The sequence below is a fragment of the Acipenser ruthenus genome, chromosome 7, assembly GCF_902713425.1.
Source record: "Acipenser ruthenus chromosome 7, fAciRut3.2 maternal haplotype, whole genome shotgun sequence".
Classification (NCBI taxonomy): Eukaryota; Metazoa; Chordata; class Actinopteri; order Acipenseriformes; family Acipenseridae; genus Acipenser; species Acipenser ruthenus.
The window spans coordinates 48765807-48784136 of record NC_081195.1 but is presented as its reverse complement, the minus strand read 5'-3'; the positions used below and the strand labels follow the sequence as shown (position 1 = coordinate 48784136).

General features: G+C 33.7%; 2 protein-coding genes across 9 annotated transcripts in view; one reads left to right on the top strand and one right to left on the bottom strand.

Annotated features, from left to right (window-relative positions):
- LOC117415588 (proton myo-inositol cotransporter-like) overlaps positions 1-3057 on the top strand; it is an 89636-nt gene extending 86579 nt beyond the window's left edge. The window contains exons 10-12 of one of the 4 annotated variants that reach the window (XM_034026137.3): positions 404-523; positions 1310-1386; positions 1580-3057. In XM_034026137.3, the coding sequence (XP_033882028.1) occupies positions 404-523; positions 1310-1386; positions 1580-1585 (203 nt within the window). In that variant the 3' untranslated portion in view covers positions 1586-3057. Of the gene's footprint in view, positions 1-403 lie in introns of all 4 variants that reach the window. The other 3 variants (XR_004546436.3, XM_034026136.3, XM_034026135.3) reach the window with 3 other exon arrangements.
- Positions 2989-15479, bottom strand: LOC117414590 (uncharacterized protein C12orf40-like). 5 transcript variants are annotated; one of them, XM_059027191.1, is made up of 17 exons: positions 15248-15479; positions 14828-14971; positions 14432-14471; positions 13871-14012; positions 13187-13322; positions 12806-12875; positions 10012-10200; positions 9576-9709; positions 8725-9191; positions 8056-8128; positions 6748-6799; positions 6235-6262; positions 5778-5854; positions 5257-5323; positions 5047-5117; positions 3838-4564; positions 2989-3367 (listed from the first exon to the last, which is right to left on the bottom strand). In XM_059027191.1, exons 2-17 carry the CDS (start codon positions 14848-14850, stop codon positions 3144-3146), a joined length of 2520 nt encoding a protein of 839 aa, XP_058883174.1. In that variant the 5' UTR covers positions 14851-14971; positions 15248-15479; the 3' UTR covers positions 2989-3143. The 5 variants fall into 5 exon arrangements, 4 of the variants coding, with proteins under 4 accessions (XP_058883174.1, XP_058883175.1, XP_058883176.1 ...); XM_059027192.1 differs by lacking the exon at positions 5047-5117 and having other exon boundaries at positions 5778-5805; XR_009329175.1 differs by lacking the exon at positions 2989-3367 and having other exon boundaries at positions 4425-4564; positions 5778-5805.
- Between the last annotated feature and the right edge of the window lie 2851 nt (positions 15480-18330).

Genomic DNA, 18330 nt, shown 5'->3' with positions numbered 1-18330 from the left:
CCAGTGCTGTAAATCCCAATGTACAGTCTTTCTTTGTCAGCAAGCAGTACATGGTAAACATGTGCTAGACATTGGCAACAAAATCTTTAATGGACTGCACCTTTGACCTCTAAGAATGTACAAGTATGGAATATAGGTCGATAGGAGCTGCTAAAGTAATGTGCAATATCATAATTAAAATCCTGTAATTATTTTCAGGGAGCTCAACCATTTAACCCTATTGTGATTGATAAAATAATCAGACTACGGTATAATTTGGTGAGATACTGTAAATGGCTGATTCACTAACCTATCAATGTAACATTGAGAAACAATTACTCTGCTAATAAAATGTAGAAGATGCCCTTAGTTATTTTTTTTTTTTTAAATGTTAAGTAAACATTTTTCTTTTTTTTTGCTTCAGGTGCTTTCTTCCTTTATTCAGGTCTTGCAGCCCTGGGGTTCCTTTTCATCTATGGATGCCTTCCAGAGACGAAAGGAAAGAAACTGGAGGAAATTGAATCATTATTTGAAAACCAGCTTTGTACGTGTGGTGTTTCAGATTCTGATGAAGGGAGACACGTTGAATATATTCGGGTGAAAGGAAGCAATTACCATCTTTCTGACAACGATGCCTCTGATGTAGAATAATTTATGCTGCAGCTTTTAGTCATTTAGTAATTTAAAGGCCTTCTGGGGATGAGCAGTTACTGGTGACCTCTGTACCCTGCTTCTGGTCTGTTTCTGAATTGTGTTATCTTCATTAATATTCTGGTTTGCTCTTGTATTTGATGGAAAAATATGTTCATTAAATCTATCAACCTATTCTTCAGCTATGAAAACCCAAAACATGATTTATATCCTGAATTACTGTTAATGGAACATTCCGTTGTGCAAACATTAAACATTACAAATATCTGGAAATTTTAATAGCAGTCTTTTGTTTTTAGTTCCTTCATCCTTTTACAATTTTCAAATAATGAGAACATATGGATGTGAAACTAGAAATACTGCAGTTTCAGAAAATATGACACTGTCTTTGATATTAGTGCAAATGTCAATATTTAATACAAATCTTTTTTTTCCATCTACTACAGTGCTTTTATGCTGCTTTACACACACTTTAAGGTTGTTGGTATATTTCCTCCTCAACTTTGCTTCAACTTCACCTTTCAGCTCATTCCAATCTTAATATTTTATTGGGATAAATAGAATTATAGTCAGAATATAGCTCTGCTATATAGAGACATGTGCAAACATGCACATTTGACAATAGCATTCGCTATATAGTACTATTACACCCTGAAATGAACAGTATTTCGTTTTGTAGCTGCTCTACCAAAAAGGGACATCAGGCACCAACTGCGCTATGACACCAGAATAATGGATGAAATTTCCTATATTTCGGTAAGCATTAGTAAAATTAATAAATAAATATTGCACATACCCAATGCTCCAGTATATGGCTTACAGGCAAATATTAGATGTTTTAATATTTAAATTACATAATTAAAAAAAAAAAATGAGATCATGAAAGTTCTGATAAACTGCCATTCAACATTGTATTTCATATTACTGTATACATTTAAATTTTTTGCAGTTGTAGTACTTTTTAAAGTGGCACCTTACCGAAAGGATGAGAGACACAAGGAAAGATATTCTCCAGACCAGAAGCAGACTTTTTCTACAGAACAGATTTTGTTTTTTGTTTTTTTTTTAATTGCAGGTAAAACATTTACAGTTTACACAGTTGTTGCGTATGAAATTGCATACTAACACTAACCTTTTTTTTAAGCAAAAGGGTAGTTATATGGTTTTGTGGAAATGTTGTTTTCTGTCTTCCTCTGTAGCCTTGTGTACACAAAATGGGTACCAATATCTATCCAAGTGGCAGAGTTGATACATTTGTTTTAAATGTTAAATGTACTTTGAAAGTGTTCTGTTTTTAAAATAATGAAATGCAAATGCTGCATTAGCTGGTATAGTACTGTAAACACCTTAATAGTCAGTTATTCATAGATTTAAGTGTCAAGATAAGATTTTAAAGCTGGCTTCCGGTACCTAAGAGGATTAAAAATACGTTGTGTGCATTGTTTGTGACGAAAACATTAGAAAACAACTGCTAATAATATCAATGGTCTGTTCAATGGTGAACATTTTTACTTCAACATATCTTCTATTTAAAGGTTATTATACTGTTTTGTGCCAAATTATCTGTAGGTGTTTACCCAAAGTCTAATGTAATACACATTCTGTCAAGGTTTCTTTTTTTATTTCTATAGTTCACTACAGGAATTGGACACTTGTGCAATTAAATGATTATTTAATGATAGTAAAATGTGTGTATTTTATTTTTAAAATGAATGTAGGCTTGATTATAGGGGGATTCACATTGTGTTCTTAAAGATGTATTTTTATGTATTATGAACAAGATTTTTAAAGCACATTTTTGCTTGGTGTTGCCAAGATTAATATCATTTTATAGATTGTCAGAGAATGACAACTGGTAGCCTTCCATTCCAGTACAAACTTATTTTATTACTAACAGCACCATCTACCCAATTAGTATCTGATTGGAAAACCTAGTTTACATTTGATACTAAGTTACGCAGACTACCCAGTTACATCTTTGACATGTTGAAATTAGCATGTATTACCCAGCCAGTAATCAGAATACAAATAGACTGGTAAATATGAATATAATAAACTTGAAACTGTACAGTTCTAAAACAATCAAAATGTTTATTCAACCAGAATTAGGTTCCCTAAATATATCAGACATTACAATCTTGGTAATCTTGAAATGAATGTTTATTTTTGTGTTTTTTTATCGTTATTCATGGCATCTGGAATTGTATTTCTAAATAGTGAACAGATGCAATTTTCCTATGTGAAACAAATGGAATTGAAAATGTGTTTGTACAGTTTATGAAATATTAGTGTTGTATAGTTAATTTGGTTCTTGTTGCTGTACATGTTTAATTAGAGTTTTATCTTTATATATAAACTACATATATTCATTAAATGCAATCACTTGACTATGTAAATGGTAAATAAATATAATCTAATTACCTAGCAGAGCTGTCTCCAACTTTAATACCAGACACCTGTCAACAGATGAGAGAATGACCAATCAACAATTTACTAATTTCCTCCAGCTGTATCTATTTTTTATGCCCCAGCATCAGCAAAATATCTGCTATTTCATGGAGTGTCTTTGTCTCTTCTGAGTTCCTTTTAACCTTGGTCTCGGGTTGGATTTGCTCAGTCAGTTTTCCATTCGTAATCCTATCATAATCAGATGTTAGGTTTTCACCATAAAAATGTTGGCTATTCAATCCTGGTTCATTCACATTGCCTTCCAAATTGCTGGTGTCTCCATCCAACCCTGAAAAAAGAATTAATTTATTGTTTGTTGAGATCCCAGCAATATAATTATATTTAGCCCAACGACTTCTTCCACTTCAGCATAAGAAAGGCACATACAAAGTTTTCTATTCATGTACCATGCTTTACAATGGGGTTAAACAAATATAAATATCTATCTCTATCTATATATATATATAATTTAATTTTTTTTTAACATATGTTTTACATTGGAATGGTGCATATATGGTTAAGTGCTCTTTTGCTATTAAAAAAATTATAAATAAGGTGTACCCATTTTTTGCATCCATGGTGTACTGTAAACTGAAATAGTTTTGATATTATGAAAACAGTACCAGTATAGCTATTTCAGATTTAGCACTAGAACTACAGTCATTTTGAAAACACATTTTACAACTGAAGTATACTACAAAATATGAAAAAATACCTCTAAAAACTATGTTTATACTGTATGTATTTTTTTGGGCTCACCTCTTGGTACTGTCTGAATGCAGGACACATTCTTTGTTTCATAATTTCCGACAAACAGGCTCATTTTCTGGGAATCCAAATGTTCTTTTGTTTTGCTGTTTCTTGGTCTTGTTGGTATACCACAATCAAAGTTTACACAATTTCCAGTGTTGGTTTCACTCTTGCTCTCAAAGTTTTTTTTCGACTTCAGTCTTGAACTACTGTTATTTTGCTTTCCTCCAGCTGTGAAGTTATTTATACAAAGATACTCTGTTTCAGAGTGTTTTTTTGGCCCTACGCTTGAATTTCTTGGCTCTGAGGTGTTATTTATTGGACTAGTCTGCCTCCTGGTGGTCACATTAGGTTTATCATTATTGTGATTTTGTTCAGAAACAAACACATTGTCGTTCACTAGGTTGCATTGTGTAGCTATGTCTGATTTGCCAGAAAATATCAAAACAATGTCAGTTTGTGTCCCAACATTCCTAATTTGGTCATTACTAGAAGATTGTAATCTACATTTTACTTGTAAAGGAACAAACTGATCTTGATCCTCGTTGTTCCTGATTCTGCTGCTGGATTTTTTCTCATGTGTATGAAGGTCATCTGTTTCATTAGCCCTTGAATTTGTCTTCAATTGATCACTTTTGGTGCTGAAGGCTGTTGCAGGTATGGCTTTACCATAAGCTTCTTGAATGTTGCATTCATCCTGTCCTTCTCGTTGCACGTTTTGACCATCTTCATCTGACTGGAAAAGACAGAAGTTGTATAAGCACTTGAACAATGCAAGTGTAATTGCAGTATGTTGTGAAAGGAAAATATCTGTTAATGTAAAAAAAATAACAAATTCAGAATGTTAATGGTTTGCTACTAGATTTGTAAGGTACAGTTAGATTTTCCTTCACAAACAGTATTCATCGACAACGCAACATACAGGTTTTTTTTTTTGTTTTGTTTTTGTTTTTTTTAAACTGGCCTTAAAATAGTCAATAGCTGTTGATTTAATTATACATTTACACCATGTATTAATTGTCATGACTAAATCTATCTAGTTGTGTTACTGTGCTTAACCATTAACCAGTTCTTTTTTTAGTATTACTGTTTAATTATAAATGACATTGGTGTTTTTGTTTCTATACATTAAAAACAAGCCCTGGAAGGTTATTATTAATATAATCATTGTTCCCAACAAAGCAAGTAGACAAAATCAATTTAATGACATAAACTTACATCTCTACTGAAACAACTTTCCCTGGGGGAATAGGTAGGAGACTCACTGCTCAAAAATGAATCACTGAATACTGTAAATAAATAAATAAATAAATAAATAAATAAATAAATAAAGCAACAAAATATACTATTAACTCACTGAATATTCTTATGAACTTTTTTTATAAGCAAAATGAAAGCACACAAATACTGTTGCAGGTATGGCTTTACCATAAGCTTCTTGAATGTTGCATTCATCCTGTCCTTCTCGTTGCAAGTTTTGACCATGTTCATCTGACTGGAAAAGATTTAAATTGTATAAGCACTTGAACAGTGCAAGTGTAGCAGTATGTTGTGAAAGGAAACACAACTGGTAATGTTAGAAAAATAAAAATAATTCTGAATGTAAACTGTTTGCTATTGGTTTTGTAAGGTAGTTAGATGTTCCTTCACAAACAGTATTCATCGACAAAGCAACATACACCAAACAGACTTCAAAGTTGTCAGTAGCTAATTGATTTAAGAAAAAAAAACAAAAAAACATTTACACCATTTATTAATGGTCATGATCAAACCTCTCTCTAGTTGTGTTACTACCATTAACCAGTTCTTTTTTTAGTATGACTGCTTAATTATAAATTACATTGGTGTTTTTGTTTCTATACATTAAAAACTGGAAGGTCATTATTAATACAATATCACTGTTCACAACAGAGCAAGTAGACTAAATCAATTTAATGACATAAACTTACATCAGAATTTGTACTGAAACAGCTTTCCCTGGGGGAATAGGTAGGAGATTCATTGCTCAAAAATGAATAATTGAGTACTGTAAATAAATAAATAAATAAATAAATAAATAAGCAAGCAACTCAATATACTATTAACTCATTGAATATAATAAAAATAAAAGCACACACACACACACATACTAATCAAGTCTTTATGTGTTCATTTATTTAAGAACACACCACAGCCATGATATATATATATATATATTAAATTTAATTTAATGCAATGCTTCCATGCTCATTACTATTATAAGCAAAAGCTAGAGATAAAACTGTGTATATAAAATAAATAATTTTTTTACATAACTGACTCAAATACAATTACCTTAGGGTACTGGTGTTTATCTGTACATTTTATCTGTAGTGCGCTGATGGATAAGCAGCAAAATAACAAAAAATCAGGAAAAGCAAAACTTACTTTGTTCAGACTCCTGTCTGTTTGGGGCCTATATCAAATAAAAAATGCTGATATGTATTAACCTTAAGGCATAGCAACATTTGTCAAGTAATACCTCTGGTATATGGTGGCATAAGGTTATTGATAACATTTGTTATACCGATACTGCATTTGATTTAAGTTTATTTAAAAAAAAAAAAGTAGTAGTACAAACTGTCGGTATTAAACCTTTATAAAGTCTAAATGTCAATATCACAATCGCAACCTTTTGAAATAAATGGTATTGTTTGAGTCTTAAACCAGTATTGTAGCTTATGGTACTGTTTAACAATAAGTGTTTTATAAAACGTTTTGTATACTACTTTCTACTTAATGTAAAGTATTGTTAAATGTTAGATGCTTTATTTCTTGAGGTGGTTCTGCCCATTGTCTGTCATTTACTATTCAGTTTACTGCAGGTGGTTCACACATTCACAAAAAAAAAAGTCATGGCAGCCTTATTTCTGCAACAAAACAAATTGTCATAGATCTTACCTCTAAGAGAAAGAACTCTGAGGAACTACATCTTGTTTCTGCAACATCCCTTCTGTAAATATGATCATGAGTACTTTCATTCAAGAGCTCTACGACATTGAGCTTAACAGCTGAAGATCTAAACACTGCTTATTTTTAAATCAATAAAATATGCACATTTCTGGCATTTTATACTTTGAGACAAGAAGATACATTAGATACATTAATGAGGTGTTGCTTTTTGGTACACACAGAACCGTATTTTAAATGATTTAATTGGCTGCACTATTTAGATCTGCTACTGCTCAGATCAATAGAGAATAGACTTGTATATATATATATATATATATATATATATATATCATTGTGTCAGGGGTGCTGTTTATCTTTAAATACCACAATGTCTCCATACTCTTTTCATTATACAGCAAGGAACAGTATAAAGAAGACAGAGGCTTTTGATTGCTTTAAGGAAGTCATAGGGGAGCCAAAGGAAGATTTTTTTTTTTTTGCACAAATTCTAGGTAAAATTATGAAAGATTTTAGGCTGTTGGTTTGTTTTGTTTTTGAGGTTCATAAATTTATACGCCATGAAACTTATTACTTTATCACAAGTTGCCATAGCATAATTTCTAAAGCAACCACTAGATGTGTCACAATACAGTTTACTCTCCCAGGCTTTTTTTCAATGCTGAACTGGATTAAAAATCTCATGCGATATTGAATGTCTCTTGGTATTATATGCAGGAGAAACAGGAGAAAGAAATCTAAATTGTGAGATAAGATTCTCTGTTTTACTCCTGAGCAAAACAAAATACTGTTCCAGAAGTGAATTGGAAGAAAAAGTAAAACTGTTCTAGATTATACCCAGTTGGGCTATGGATCTATGGACAGGTAAACTGTAGTAACATTTTTTGAAGATCAAATGGGCTACTATATATTAACAAATGTGTAAAAGATAAAATATTTGTTAATGACATTAAGCTAGTAAAAAAAAAAAAAATGCAATTGGTACTCAAGATTTAGAGAACGTCTGGGCTCCATTTTCAGAGTAGACTTTACATCACCTGACTAAGTCAGCTTCCAGAGAGACTTCACTGCATTGGGAAAGGTGCATATAATTTTTCTTATGTAATATATTTTAGTTTAGTGTATACCTTCATAACGGCAGGTAATCAGGCTGCACTGGAACTGGAAAATTATTGTAACTGTAAACTACAATTACAGTAGTCTTTAGTTATTTGACTTTATAAACAGCAGTTGTTTTAATATGTTTGTATTTGTTTCTAGATTTTACAGTTCTGTGTCAATTAAAAAATGTATACTTACCTACTGATTCTTGAATCCAGTTGAGTACTTCCTTCAAAGTTTATCTTTTGTTTATAATTCTCTGAACCTATCGCTGTAAATGCATAAATATTGTTTGTTCCATTTGCATCTGGCTTAAGCAATCTTTTTTGTTAACATTTTAAAGGATTTTTTGTTGAAAACTACACTTAGTATGTGCAAATTTATTTTTGCATACATTATCTGTAGTTACGTAGTTCTATCCTTGTAATACTGTAGGTCCTTGTACAATTACACAAACAGGCATGCTGCTTACTTCAACAGTTAAACTTTTTTTTTTTTTTTGGTGTCTGTGTGTTAATCATCTTTTCCCAAGCAAATAACACATGATAAATGCACTTATGTAACTAGAAGGCAAAATATTAATACTTACTAGTAGAATAAAACTAACTATAGGAAGCCACTTTGCAAGGTATATACTAGCCGTTACTCAGTAAGAAACATTAAATGATGATGATTATTATTTTTATTATTAGCAGCACATTAACAAAATACAATCAGTACAATGACCACACTGCAATTAAGGACATATGTTTACAGTCCCAATTGTATTGACTTAAGTGTTAATAAACTTTCAGTATTAAGGCCACCCCACTACCAAAGATAAATTTGGTTTCTTGGCCCCTCATAAAAATATAACATTGAAGTTACCTTTCTCTTTCTTTTCTTTCAAGCTGCATGGGCTCTCTTTCATTTGCAAAATATTTTCATTTGCTTCATCAGACCTTCTTGACCTTGTAAAGAAAACCTGCTCTGGGTCAGTGAAAATCATTTTTAGTTTTCTGTCTTGAAATTTGTCTTTGCACTCAGCAACTGAATCTTTTCTAATTGTGTCTTTGACCTGACTCAAAACGCCAGCATTACTACTGAATTTATTTACTCTACTTTTCTCATTACGGTTTTTCTTGTCATTTTTACAGTAAAAACTCTGGGATTGTTGTGTTTCTATGTTAAGAAAATTGGAGCTCTTATTTCGATCTTCTAGTACTGTTTTGTGGTACTTAATATATTCACGCTGAATTCCAGAACTGGTTACTTCTTGTCCTGTTTCGCTGCTTACAACAGTGTCACCGTGTGTGTTTAAAAAGGATGAGTGATCCATATGTTTCTTCTGCAAACTAAAAAAGATGTAACAGATTATTTGTCATTACTTTTCACTAGAACTGTAATTAACAGTATTGTTCCCATTGTGCACAGCTTGTTTGGTCTTTTAAGTGGTCACAGAAAAAAATAGCAACTACACTACTCAGCTTGAATGAAGCTAACATCCAACACCAATGAAAAGCACACCTTTAACTGGAAGAATGTTTTAAAAAATCATATTTCTCAGTTACAACATATTTATATAAATGATTCAATACTGTATTAGATGTATAAATATATAAAATAATATGTAAACACCAAAGTAAATACAACTGGCCAAAGTAAAACAAACCTGATAAAAATGAGTATTACAATAAACACAGTGCAATATAATCTGTCTTAGTCCCTGTGTCACTTACATGACCTTTGGTTTTTCCAATGTACTTCCAAACTGCAATGTGCTTTGCTGCTGATGGGTCTGTTGTGTCCCATTTGAAACTGGCATCCAGAAAGCAGCTGTGCTATTGCCTCTTGGATGGGAAAAGGGCATAAACTGTTGAAAACATTTAAAAAAAAAAAAATCTGCTCTCATGGTGTATTTGTAAGTCTTGATTTGATACAAGAAACACCTAAACTGTACATCCCCATCAATTAGTCTACAGTGGTGCCCACATGCCACACATGCTGTACATTGTTAGCTATATCATGCCGTCATCGATATCAGGTCTGTAATATATTTATATCCTTGGTGGGGGGGAAGGGTCCCACTTTTTATAGTATATACTTTTCATATTTCAAAATTCACATTTCTGTATCTTTCACTAGTTATGTGTAAACAATAAAATAGCTTCAAACCTGAGTTTGTTCTTTCTCATTGCAGAAAGATTCCCATGGATGATTTGTTTGTAAATTCTCTTTTGTAGGATACTTCAGTAGTGAAGAACAAGAAGCTGAAGATGTATAAGGACTAAAGTTGTCTGTTACACGACACTGATAATCTATATTACTGCAGTCCGAAAACTTGGATTCCATCACTGGTGATAGCTGAACAAAAAATGTACATAAATTAAGTGCATAATATCATAACGTGTAACAAATTTCAAGCTGTCAAGACTTATTCTGTTGAAGGAATACATTATTGATGTTTGTGGCATAACATATCTATAACCAATCACACACGATTAGCGATAACTCTGAAATGGAAGTCACTGAATATCAAAATGAATCAGATCAGCAGATGTATACCTCACTGTGGTGATGTCAGCAGTGTTTGGGGTGAAAATCAGGTCATACAGCTAAAGATACACCAAACTCACTAAACCATACTAACATTCTTACCAAACACAGTAGAAATTGCTCTGAGACAATTGTATAAAACTCTGGGATAATTGTATAAAAAGTGGTTTTGCTCCCAATTGATTATTAAGAATTAGCTAAATTGATGTTCTGTATCTTCTTGGTGGTAGCTATTTGTATTAATGTGCATTCATAATAGTTCTAAATATATACAAATACTGTCAAACAATGCAGTATTTCCAACAAAAACAAAAAGTGGAATAGGGAACATGTAAACTGGCAGGAGAAAGTTGAACATTTATTATGAGTAGGGCCCTGCATTTTTCATGACTTGTTTTTTTAACCTGCAATTCAATCCTAAACCTCCAGATGTCCATGTAGCCACTCCACCTAAACTGATCAAAAGAATTACGTAATCAACCTGTAAAATTCTGGCTAATTAGAAAGCACCCCCTAATTACAAGGTACAATTATTGCCATTCTAGAAATTGATGTGTTTAAAGAAAAAGCTTACCTCGAGACTTGCTGTTTTAGAACAAATAGATGCACCAACAAACTCAAAATGCATTTCTTTGAGATCGCTTGCAGCAATATCCACCTGGTGTGCTGCACACTGATGGGTATAACTTATTTTGAAAGCCGTAATGTTAGAATTCATCAAACGTACAATAAAGTTGCAGAATGAATAAATACTACCGAGCACTGGCATAAGAGTTGCACAGCACAGATGGCAGACAGTGTGTTGTTAAAACTTTCTAAGTTTTTGAAAAATTGATGAGTTACTACAACCCTGATCAATGCAGAGTAAAACCACATTTTATTTAACCAGCTCACAAGTTTTTGAAGGCAGAAAGGATTTTAGACCCACAACATGTTTGTAGTTTGGATAAAGAACCCCTCCCATTAGACTGTATTCCAGGGTTTGATGCTTACTGTAAATAAGAAATGGAGGGATATCAACTATGGTATATGCAAAAGAAAACGATAGTGGAATTTTTTACCAAATTTTGGAGACATGCAGAAAAACTATTTCCCAATTTGGCAAGAAAGGCTAAAATGTATTTGTCAGTTGTTACCAATTCTGTGGATGCTGAAATAAGTGTTTCTTCATATGGACATTTCCACAGAGCAACGTCAACCCATGAAAGAAGACCGGGTTAACCAACTGACAATGTTTATTAGCAAAATATAATGCACAAGAACTGAGAATGTTTTTTATTGTCTTTCATGCAAACATTATGGGCTTCTTATGAACAACCTTTTTTTTTACATTATATTGAAGAACAAAACACACAAAACCACTAAAAACAAGCCAAAGAAAAAATAAATAAACACAGCTTGCATATATAATATAATCTATCAAATGCCTAGATTCCAAGACATAGTTATAATACCTATACTGTTCAGGAATCGGTACCAGAGACAGGAAATCTATTAAAAAAAAACTGGATTTTGGCTACTCTGGTCATAATTCTGCGTAGTGTGAAACCATGTACCTGGGTCGTACCCGGGTTAACCCAAGTCCTTGAGACCCACCTCAGGATATGGGTCTACACGTTTTGACCTGGGTTGAGTGAAACAAAATGCTTGGCGGTCTTTCGTGAGCCGACTCAATAACAAACAGCCACGCCTGCGTGAAGGTTTCACTTCCGCAAGGAACATTTCTGTTAATTCTGTTTAGCCATATTTGTGTTGCTTGAGACACACCATAACCCAGATTGAAGCAGGGATAAAGAAACATTTGCTCTAATCAACATTTGTGCCGACGGTTCAATTCAGGGAAGCTTGGATTAATGCGTCAGCAACAAGCTGCTTCCGGGGCATTGATACGCGTATTGTTTATTGCAGGTTTATAAAACTCATTATTATCTTTAATCTATGTAAAAATAAAGATTAGAGTTCTGATAAAAACTGACACTGAGGGCAGTTTATCAATTGCACCGTTCAAGGTACTGTTCAAGGCACTCGTCGAAGGCATGTTTTTCTATATCTTCCTTTTAAGTTGTTTGTTACATTTTTGTGTTGAATGATTTGAGGTAATGGATGAATCACCGTTTAAATAAATGTTACTGGAAATAGTTTATCTTTTATAAATATATTTTATAAATTAGACTGGTTATAATATAAAAAAAGATATTTTAATAGAGGGTAATTAAGGGCAAAAAAAGATTCTGGTGACTGGTCATTAAGTATCAACTTTTAGGTATATCATCTTTAGTTTAGATGAACTGCCCAGACCAGTTCTATTTGCTTATTACCAAAAAATGTAAGGACTGAAAGTTTATAGGCTTTTTGAATGAATGAATGAGAATTTTAAATAGAAAAGCCTATAATATATAAGCAAAAAACTCACCTGTCTATATTTCAGGTTGACACCTTTTGAGAAATGTTTTTTCTTTCTGCCTAAGCCATAATCCTGTATACTGTAAATAATTGGAAACTGTCATGACATGAATATGCAAAATATTCTTTAAATAAATAAGATTTAGTTTTGTAAGAAATGTTCACCATTATAACTGATTTGACAACATGCTCTTATAGAAGCATTAAAGCCTTATTAAAAACAACCCACATTGCACTTTATACCTGACAATGTGATAAGATATAAAAAAAAAAAAAACATTTATACTCTAAAGTAATCTTTACAATGCTTCAATCTTTGACTGCCTTTTCTCCTTTTATTGCATCTTCTTGCAGGAAAAAAATAAAACAATACAAAAAATCAAGCATTTACCTGTGATGAGGCTGACTTTCTTCTAGACATAGCCTTGAAGGAGCACATGGTGACATTGGAAGCTCTAAAGCATGCTGTCCTACTGGTCTTTCAGCTCCCTTGTTTATATCAACAAGAACTGCTTTTTTGGGAACAACTGAAATATATAATTTTAGCTAAATCTTAATATGTATGATCCAATATCATCCACAAAACACCCCATATTATAATGTTAAATATGTATTATTTGACATATCTACTACTGTACATTCCTCCTTAGTTTGCTTTCTGTTTATTCTGCTGACAGAAAACATATGTTGTTGACAAGTCTGTTTACATTCTCCAACAGTGTTGTTTTTTTTCATCATTTGACACACAAGCTTTCTCCCCTGCTTGCTGCTATGTTACTTTTTAGACATATTCCTGATGCAGCCTGCAGCACTAGAAGGTTACAAATGACCTTTTCTGTTAAATGTCAATACTCTGAGAGCTCACAAAAGCAAGAAGATAGATATAGAAAGTTCAGAAACTGTAAGTTATCTATTTATGAAGGCAATAAAAAAAAATGTACAGGCTATTTATCATTAAAGCAGGAGCACCTCCTGGGAGGGGTACAGGCCCTATCCACTGTACAAAACCTCATTCCAAGAACATACTGTATTCTGCTTATCATTTTCGTATGATTATACATATGTGACTACTTACTGCTGTTTTCTTTCTTTGCTGATATCTGATTCACAACAAATAATGTAACCAGGTCCATGCTACCCGCATTGTCTTTCTGGGGTGATGCAGATATTCCTAAGAGTTTCATCTTCTTTTGAAGCTTTTTCTTCTCAAAAAACTCCTATTAATCAAAATAAATCTCTGACAATGGCTACCTCGTTTATGCTTTACAATAAAACAGTGCATTAAAATACATTTCAAACAAAGCTAAAGAAACTGCTGGATTGTCCATAAATTACATTCAGATAAAAGTGTGGAAATGCACTTATCTGCTGGTCAGTCACATACATACATACTTAATGGAAAATAAAAGTGCAATCTAGAAGCAAACAACATATATATATATATATATATATATATATATATATATATATATATATATATATATATATATATATATATATATATTTTAAACCACTCACAGCAAATTACAAATGTTACCGATGAACTTTAGTGTCACTTAATATTAGATAAGCATGTGGGGATAATATTTATCTGCATATAACTGTTTGTGTAAATGTATTTTTAAATAAATCTTGCCTTTTGTTTTCTTGTGTCGTTTTTAAACATGAACCTGCTCCTGAAAGATAAATATAAGCATTTAACTCAGTTTCTTGAGTTCTGATATCTCCAATACTTTATAAATCAAAGAGAAAAATATATATATATATTAATGTATTTATTCATTTTGGGCACTATTCTCACTGGGTTTACGCGCTATTTTGTATACGCGCTGGAAGAAGGCCCAAACTAAAACATTAAAATAATTCTTAACATTTCGTGTTCGAAAATATTATTATTAGCTATTATTTTATTTTATGCCACAAATGAAAAACTATTTTATTACAGTGCTGCATCCTAGCCTTAGCAAAACATAAAAACTAGAGAAACCAAACATAAATGCCTTGCCCTCCATTAAAACTTCAGCTGCCTTACCGTGATCCACCAACCCAATTCATTGCTTTTCTTGGCGAAGAAAACTAGCAGATAAAAAAATGTCGTCGATTCAAACTTTGTTGGCCTCACATCAAACCAAATCGCACAGTCCTTATACCGGTCTTCTTCACTAAAGTAGCTTCTCTGTTAGACAAAAAAACACAACAAATGCGATACAAGGTTTTCAATGTGAACTTAATTTAAACACATTTCTTGATCAACAGTATATGTAACTTATACTTATTTTTAGATTTCTCTTCGTCATCATGCGTGTTAATCACACGCGCACGAGCCCATTGTTTTTAGTTCTGAATAACAGAGCGCGCTTCTGTATAACAAGAACGTTATTATATCGATGAGTTTTATTTGTGGTGAAAAACTCTCGGTAAATTGTATTTAATTTATTTATTTATTTATTACCAAAAAACATTTGTCACCAGTTTTGTGTAATAATGGGTGTTCTCCCATTACACTTCTCTCTCCGTTTTTGTTTGATACCCCTACTAACGCGGTCTTGTTTCCGAGCAACTGGTAACTCCATCGCGTGCTCTTGGAATTACAGGTTTCTAACTAACAAATTGGTAAACATTGAGATATTGTTGTGGGAAGCTTCTATCTAAAGTCTTTGTGCTATACAACATGTTCAATACATGGGAGCTACTTTAAACGTCAGGTAAAATGTATTTATTTGTAAGGCGTTTGAATTATAGGGTTTATCTGCTCCACCAATCAGAAAGGCCCTTACATCTGAACAGCCAATTAATTGAGTTTTTAGAACAGTGCCACCAGATCAGATCTATGGCAAGCAGACCACAACATGTTGCCATGTAATGCAGTTCTGAACACATGTAAAGCAGTTTAATAGACTACAGGTACAGGGAATACATGTCGAGAGTGTTTGGGTTGTTAGAAGGTCTGGAAAGGGTGCTTACCAATTGAATTCATAAGTTTAATTTTGTCAAGGCAGAAAGTGACAGCATGAGAGAGAGAGAGAGCAGAAGACATGCTAAGATTTAAATCTTAGCATGTTCCCAGGTGTGTTTAATAAACCTGACTTACTTTTAATAAGCTAACCAAGTCATTCATACTGTAATAACAGTATTAAATATTCACATACAGTACTTGTCTCTTTAAGTATAAAGAGTATAACTAGATTTTTATTTTTAAGTTTCACTAAAATTTTCTTTCCTCTGTTTTTGAATCGCATATTGTAAGTTTTTAATAACAAGTTATATGTAGTTCATAGATTGTAGAAGAGATTGTTATAATTTAAATTATTACACACAACATTCTGATACATGCACTTTATATTTCAGTCAAATCAGAGAGCAGATACAGTTAGACAGCGGCTCACAGCAGGGTCCCCACAGCCAGACACCAGTGACAGCATTCCAATGCAAACGTATCAGTATCTTTGCAACTGTGCAGGGACTATGCAGCCACAGAGCATGATTGGCCAATGGCTTTTTGAATTTGTATTGTATTTATTGCTCTGCATAAAGAGCGCTATATAGAAGCAACTGTATTGTATTGTATAAAAGAAAGAATATCACCTTAATTCAATAATAGGCATTCTAATTGTAATTAACATGGAACCGCAACATGTTTTTATAATACTGAAAAAAATACTTTTCTTTGATATGTTGCTGTAAAATGTTATCCACCTGAGATTCTACTAGGACATGAAGGCTATGATGAAATTGTCGTGGATAGGAGAAGAAATTTGGTTTAAAAAAATAAATAAATAATTTTTTTGATGTATTGCTTATATTTTCCAGAAAAAATTAAATAAAATAAATGTTAAATCTGTGATAAACATGATCAGTTCTGTGTTTAATTCAAACAAATCTATATTAAAATGTCAGATGGAATTATGTACCTCAGACAATATTGACAGTTACATGGTTCTCCCTGCAAAAGCACCCCTTCAAAAAAAAAACCAAAAATGAATGGTAGGCCCATGGTTATCTAGCTGTGAATTGCCTTTCAGGTGATGAACACACAGGGATAGAGCAGACAAAGATGTTACTGAACAACATTCAGATGTGGTCTATGAAAACTTTACAGCTTGATTACTCAAAACTATATTTTTGGTAGATAGAATCCTGTAATTACAAACTAGACCTACTGTGCATAATCCTCCACCCTATTCGAGCTAACAGTCGCAGACAAGTATTGACATCCTACACTTTATTATGCCACAATTGAAGGCAACCGAAGCATTTAGTAAACTTTTACCACTTTTTAATAAAACAAAAAGCTAAATACACAATTTATGGTAACACATAATCTTGATAAAAATAAAAATAAATGTCCAAGGATCAGTTTTGGGTCCTCTCCTGTTCTCTCTTTACACCTGCTCCCTGGGCCCCCTCATCACATCCTCTGGTTTCTCATACCATTTCTATGCTGATGATGCTCAGATCTTCCTCTCCTTCCCCCCCTCTGACCCCACCATCCCCTCCCGTATCACTACCTGTCTGTCTGCTACCTCTTCATGGATGCACTCGCATCACCTCAAACTCAACCTCTCTAAATCTGACCTCCTCTTCTTCCCCTCCTCATCTTCCCCCTCCTCTGATCTCTCTATCTCCATTCCTCTGGAATCTACCACACTCTCTCCCTCCTCCTCAGCCAAGAACCTCCTACTCCCAGCACATCTCCACTAGCACGCACCTGCCGATTCTTCCTCACCAACTACTCCATGCAACTCCTTGTCCAAGCCCTGGTACTCTCCCGCCTAGACTACTGCAACTCCCTCCTGGCCGGCCTCCCTGTGTCCACCACCCGTCCGATCCAGCTCATCCAGAACTCCGCTGCTCGCCTGGTGTTCTCTCTGCCTCGCTTCTCCCACGCTACTCCACTGCTCCGCTCACTCCACTGGCTCCTGATCACCGCTCGCATCCAGTTCAAGACTCTTGTATTACCCTAGCAATGCCTTGACCAGACTGCACCCAGCTACCGCCAGACCCTCATCTCTCCCTACACCCTCACCCGACCTCTCCGCTCCATCTGCACTAGAAGACTGGCTGTACCTCCTCTATGCTCCCCTGCCTCCAGAGCCTGCTCCTTCTCCACCTTCACCCCGCAGTGGTGGAATGACCTTCCTACGGATGTCAGGACTGCCCAGTCCGACCACCTTCCGGCGCCTCCTCAAGACACACCTCTTCAGACAACACCTGTAAAACTCAACTCTTCTGTTCTGGACAATATAGCACTCTGCCTCTAATGCACTTTAACGTGCACTTATCTGCTCCCTATTTTACTGTATTTAATCCTGCACTTAATATAATCTGTAGTATTTTGTATTTCATTTGCACTCGTATCTAACCCTGATGTAACTATCATCTGCTCTTGAATTGCCCCTATATCAAATCGTACTGTGTTTTGTATTTGCTCTTATTAGGACTGAAGTCATTGTATTTTGTATCTTGCTCTTAATTGTACTGTAATTCTTGATATGTATTTTATTTTGTACACAACTGTAAGTCGCCCTGGGTAAG

Excerpts from the sequence above, each read along its gene's own strand:
- LOC117414590 (XM_059027191.1), bottom strand. The coding sequence starts at position 14,850 with ATGAATTGGGTTGGTGGATCACG. Across the intron at positions 14,472-14,827 it reads AATTGGGTTGGTGGATCACG|GAGCAGGTTCATGTTTAAAA; the intron begins GTAAGGCAGCTG and ends TTTATCTTTCAG. Across the intron at positions 5,324-5,777 it reads GTTTCAGTACAAATTCTGAT|TCAGATGAACATGGTCAAAA; the intron begins GTAAGTTTATGT and ends AATCTTTTCCAG.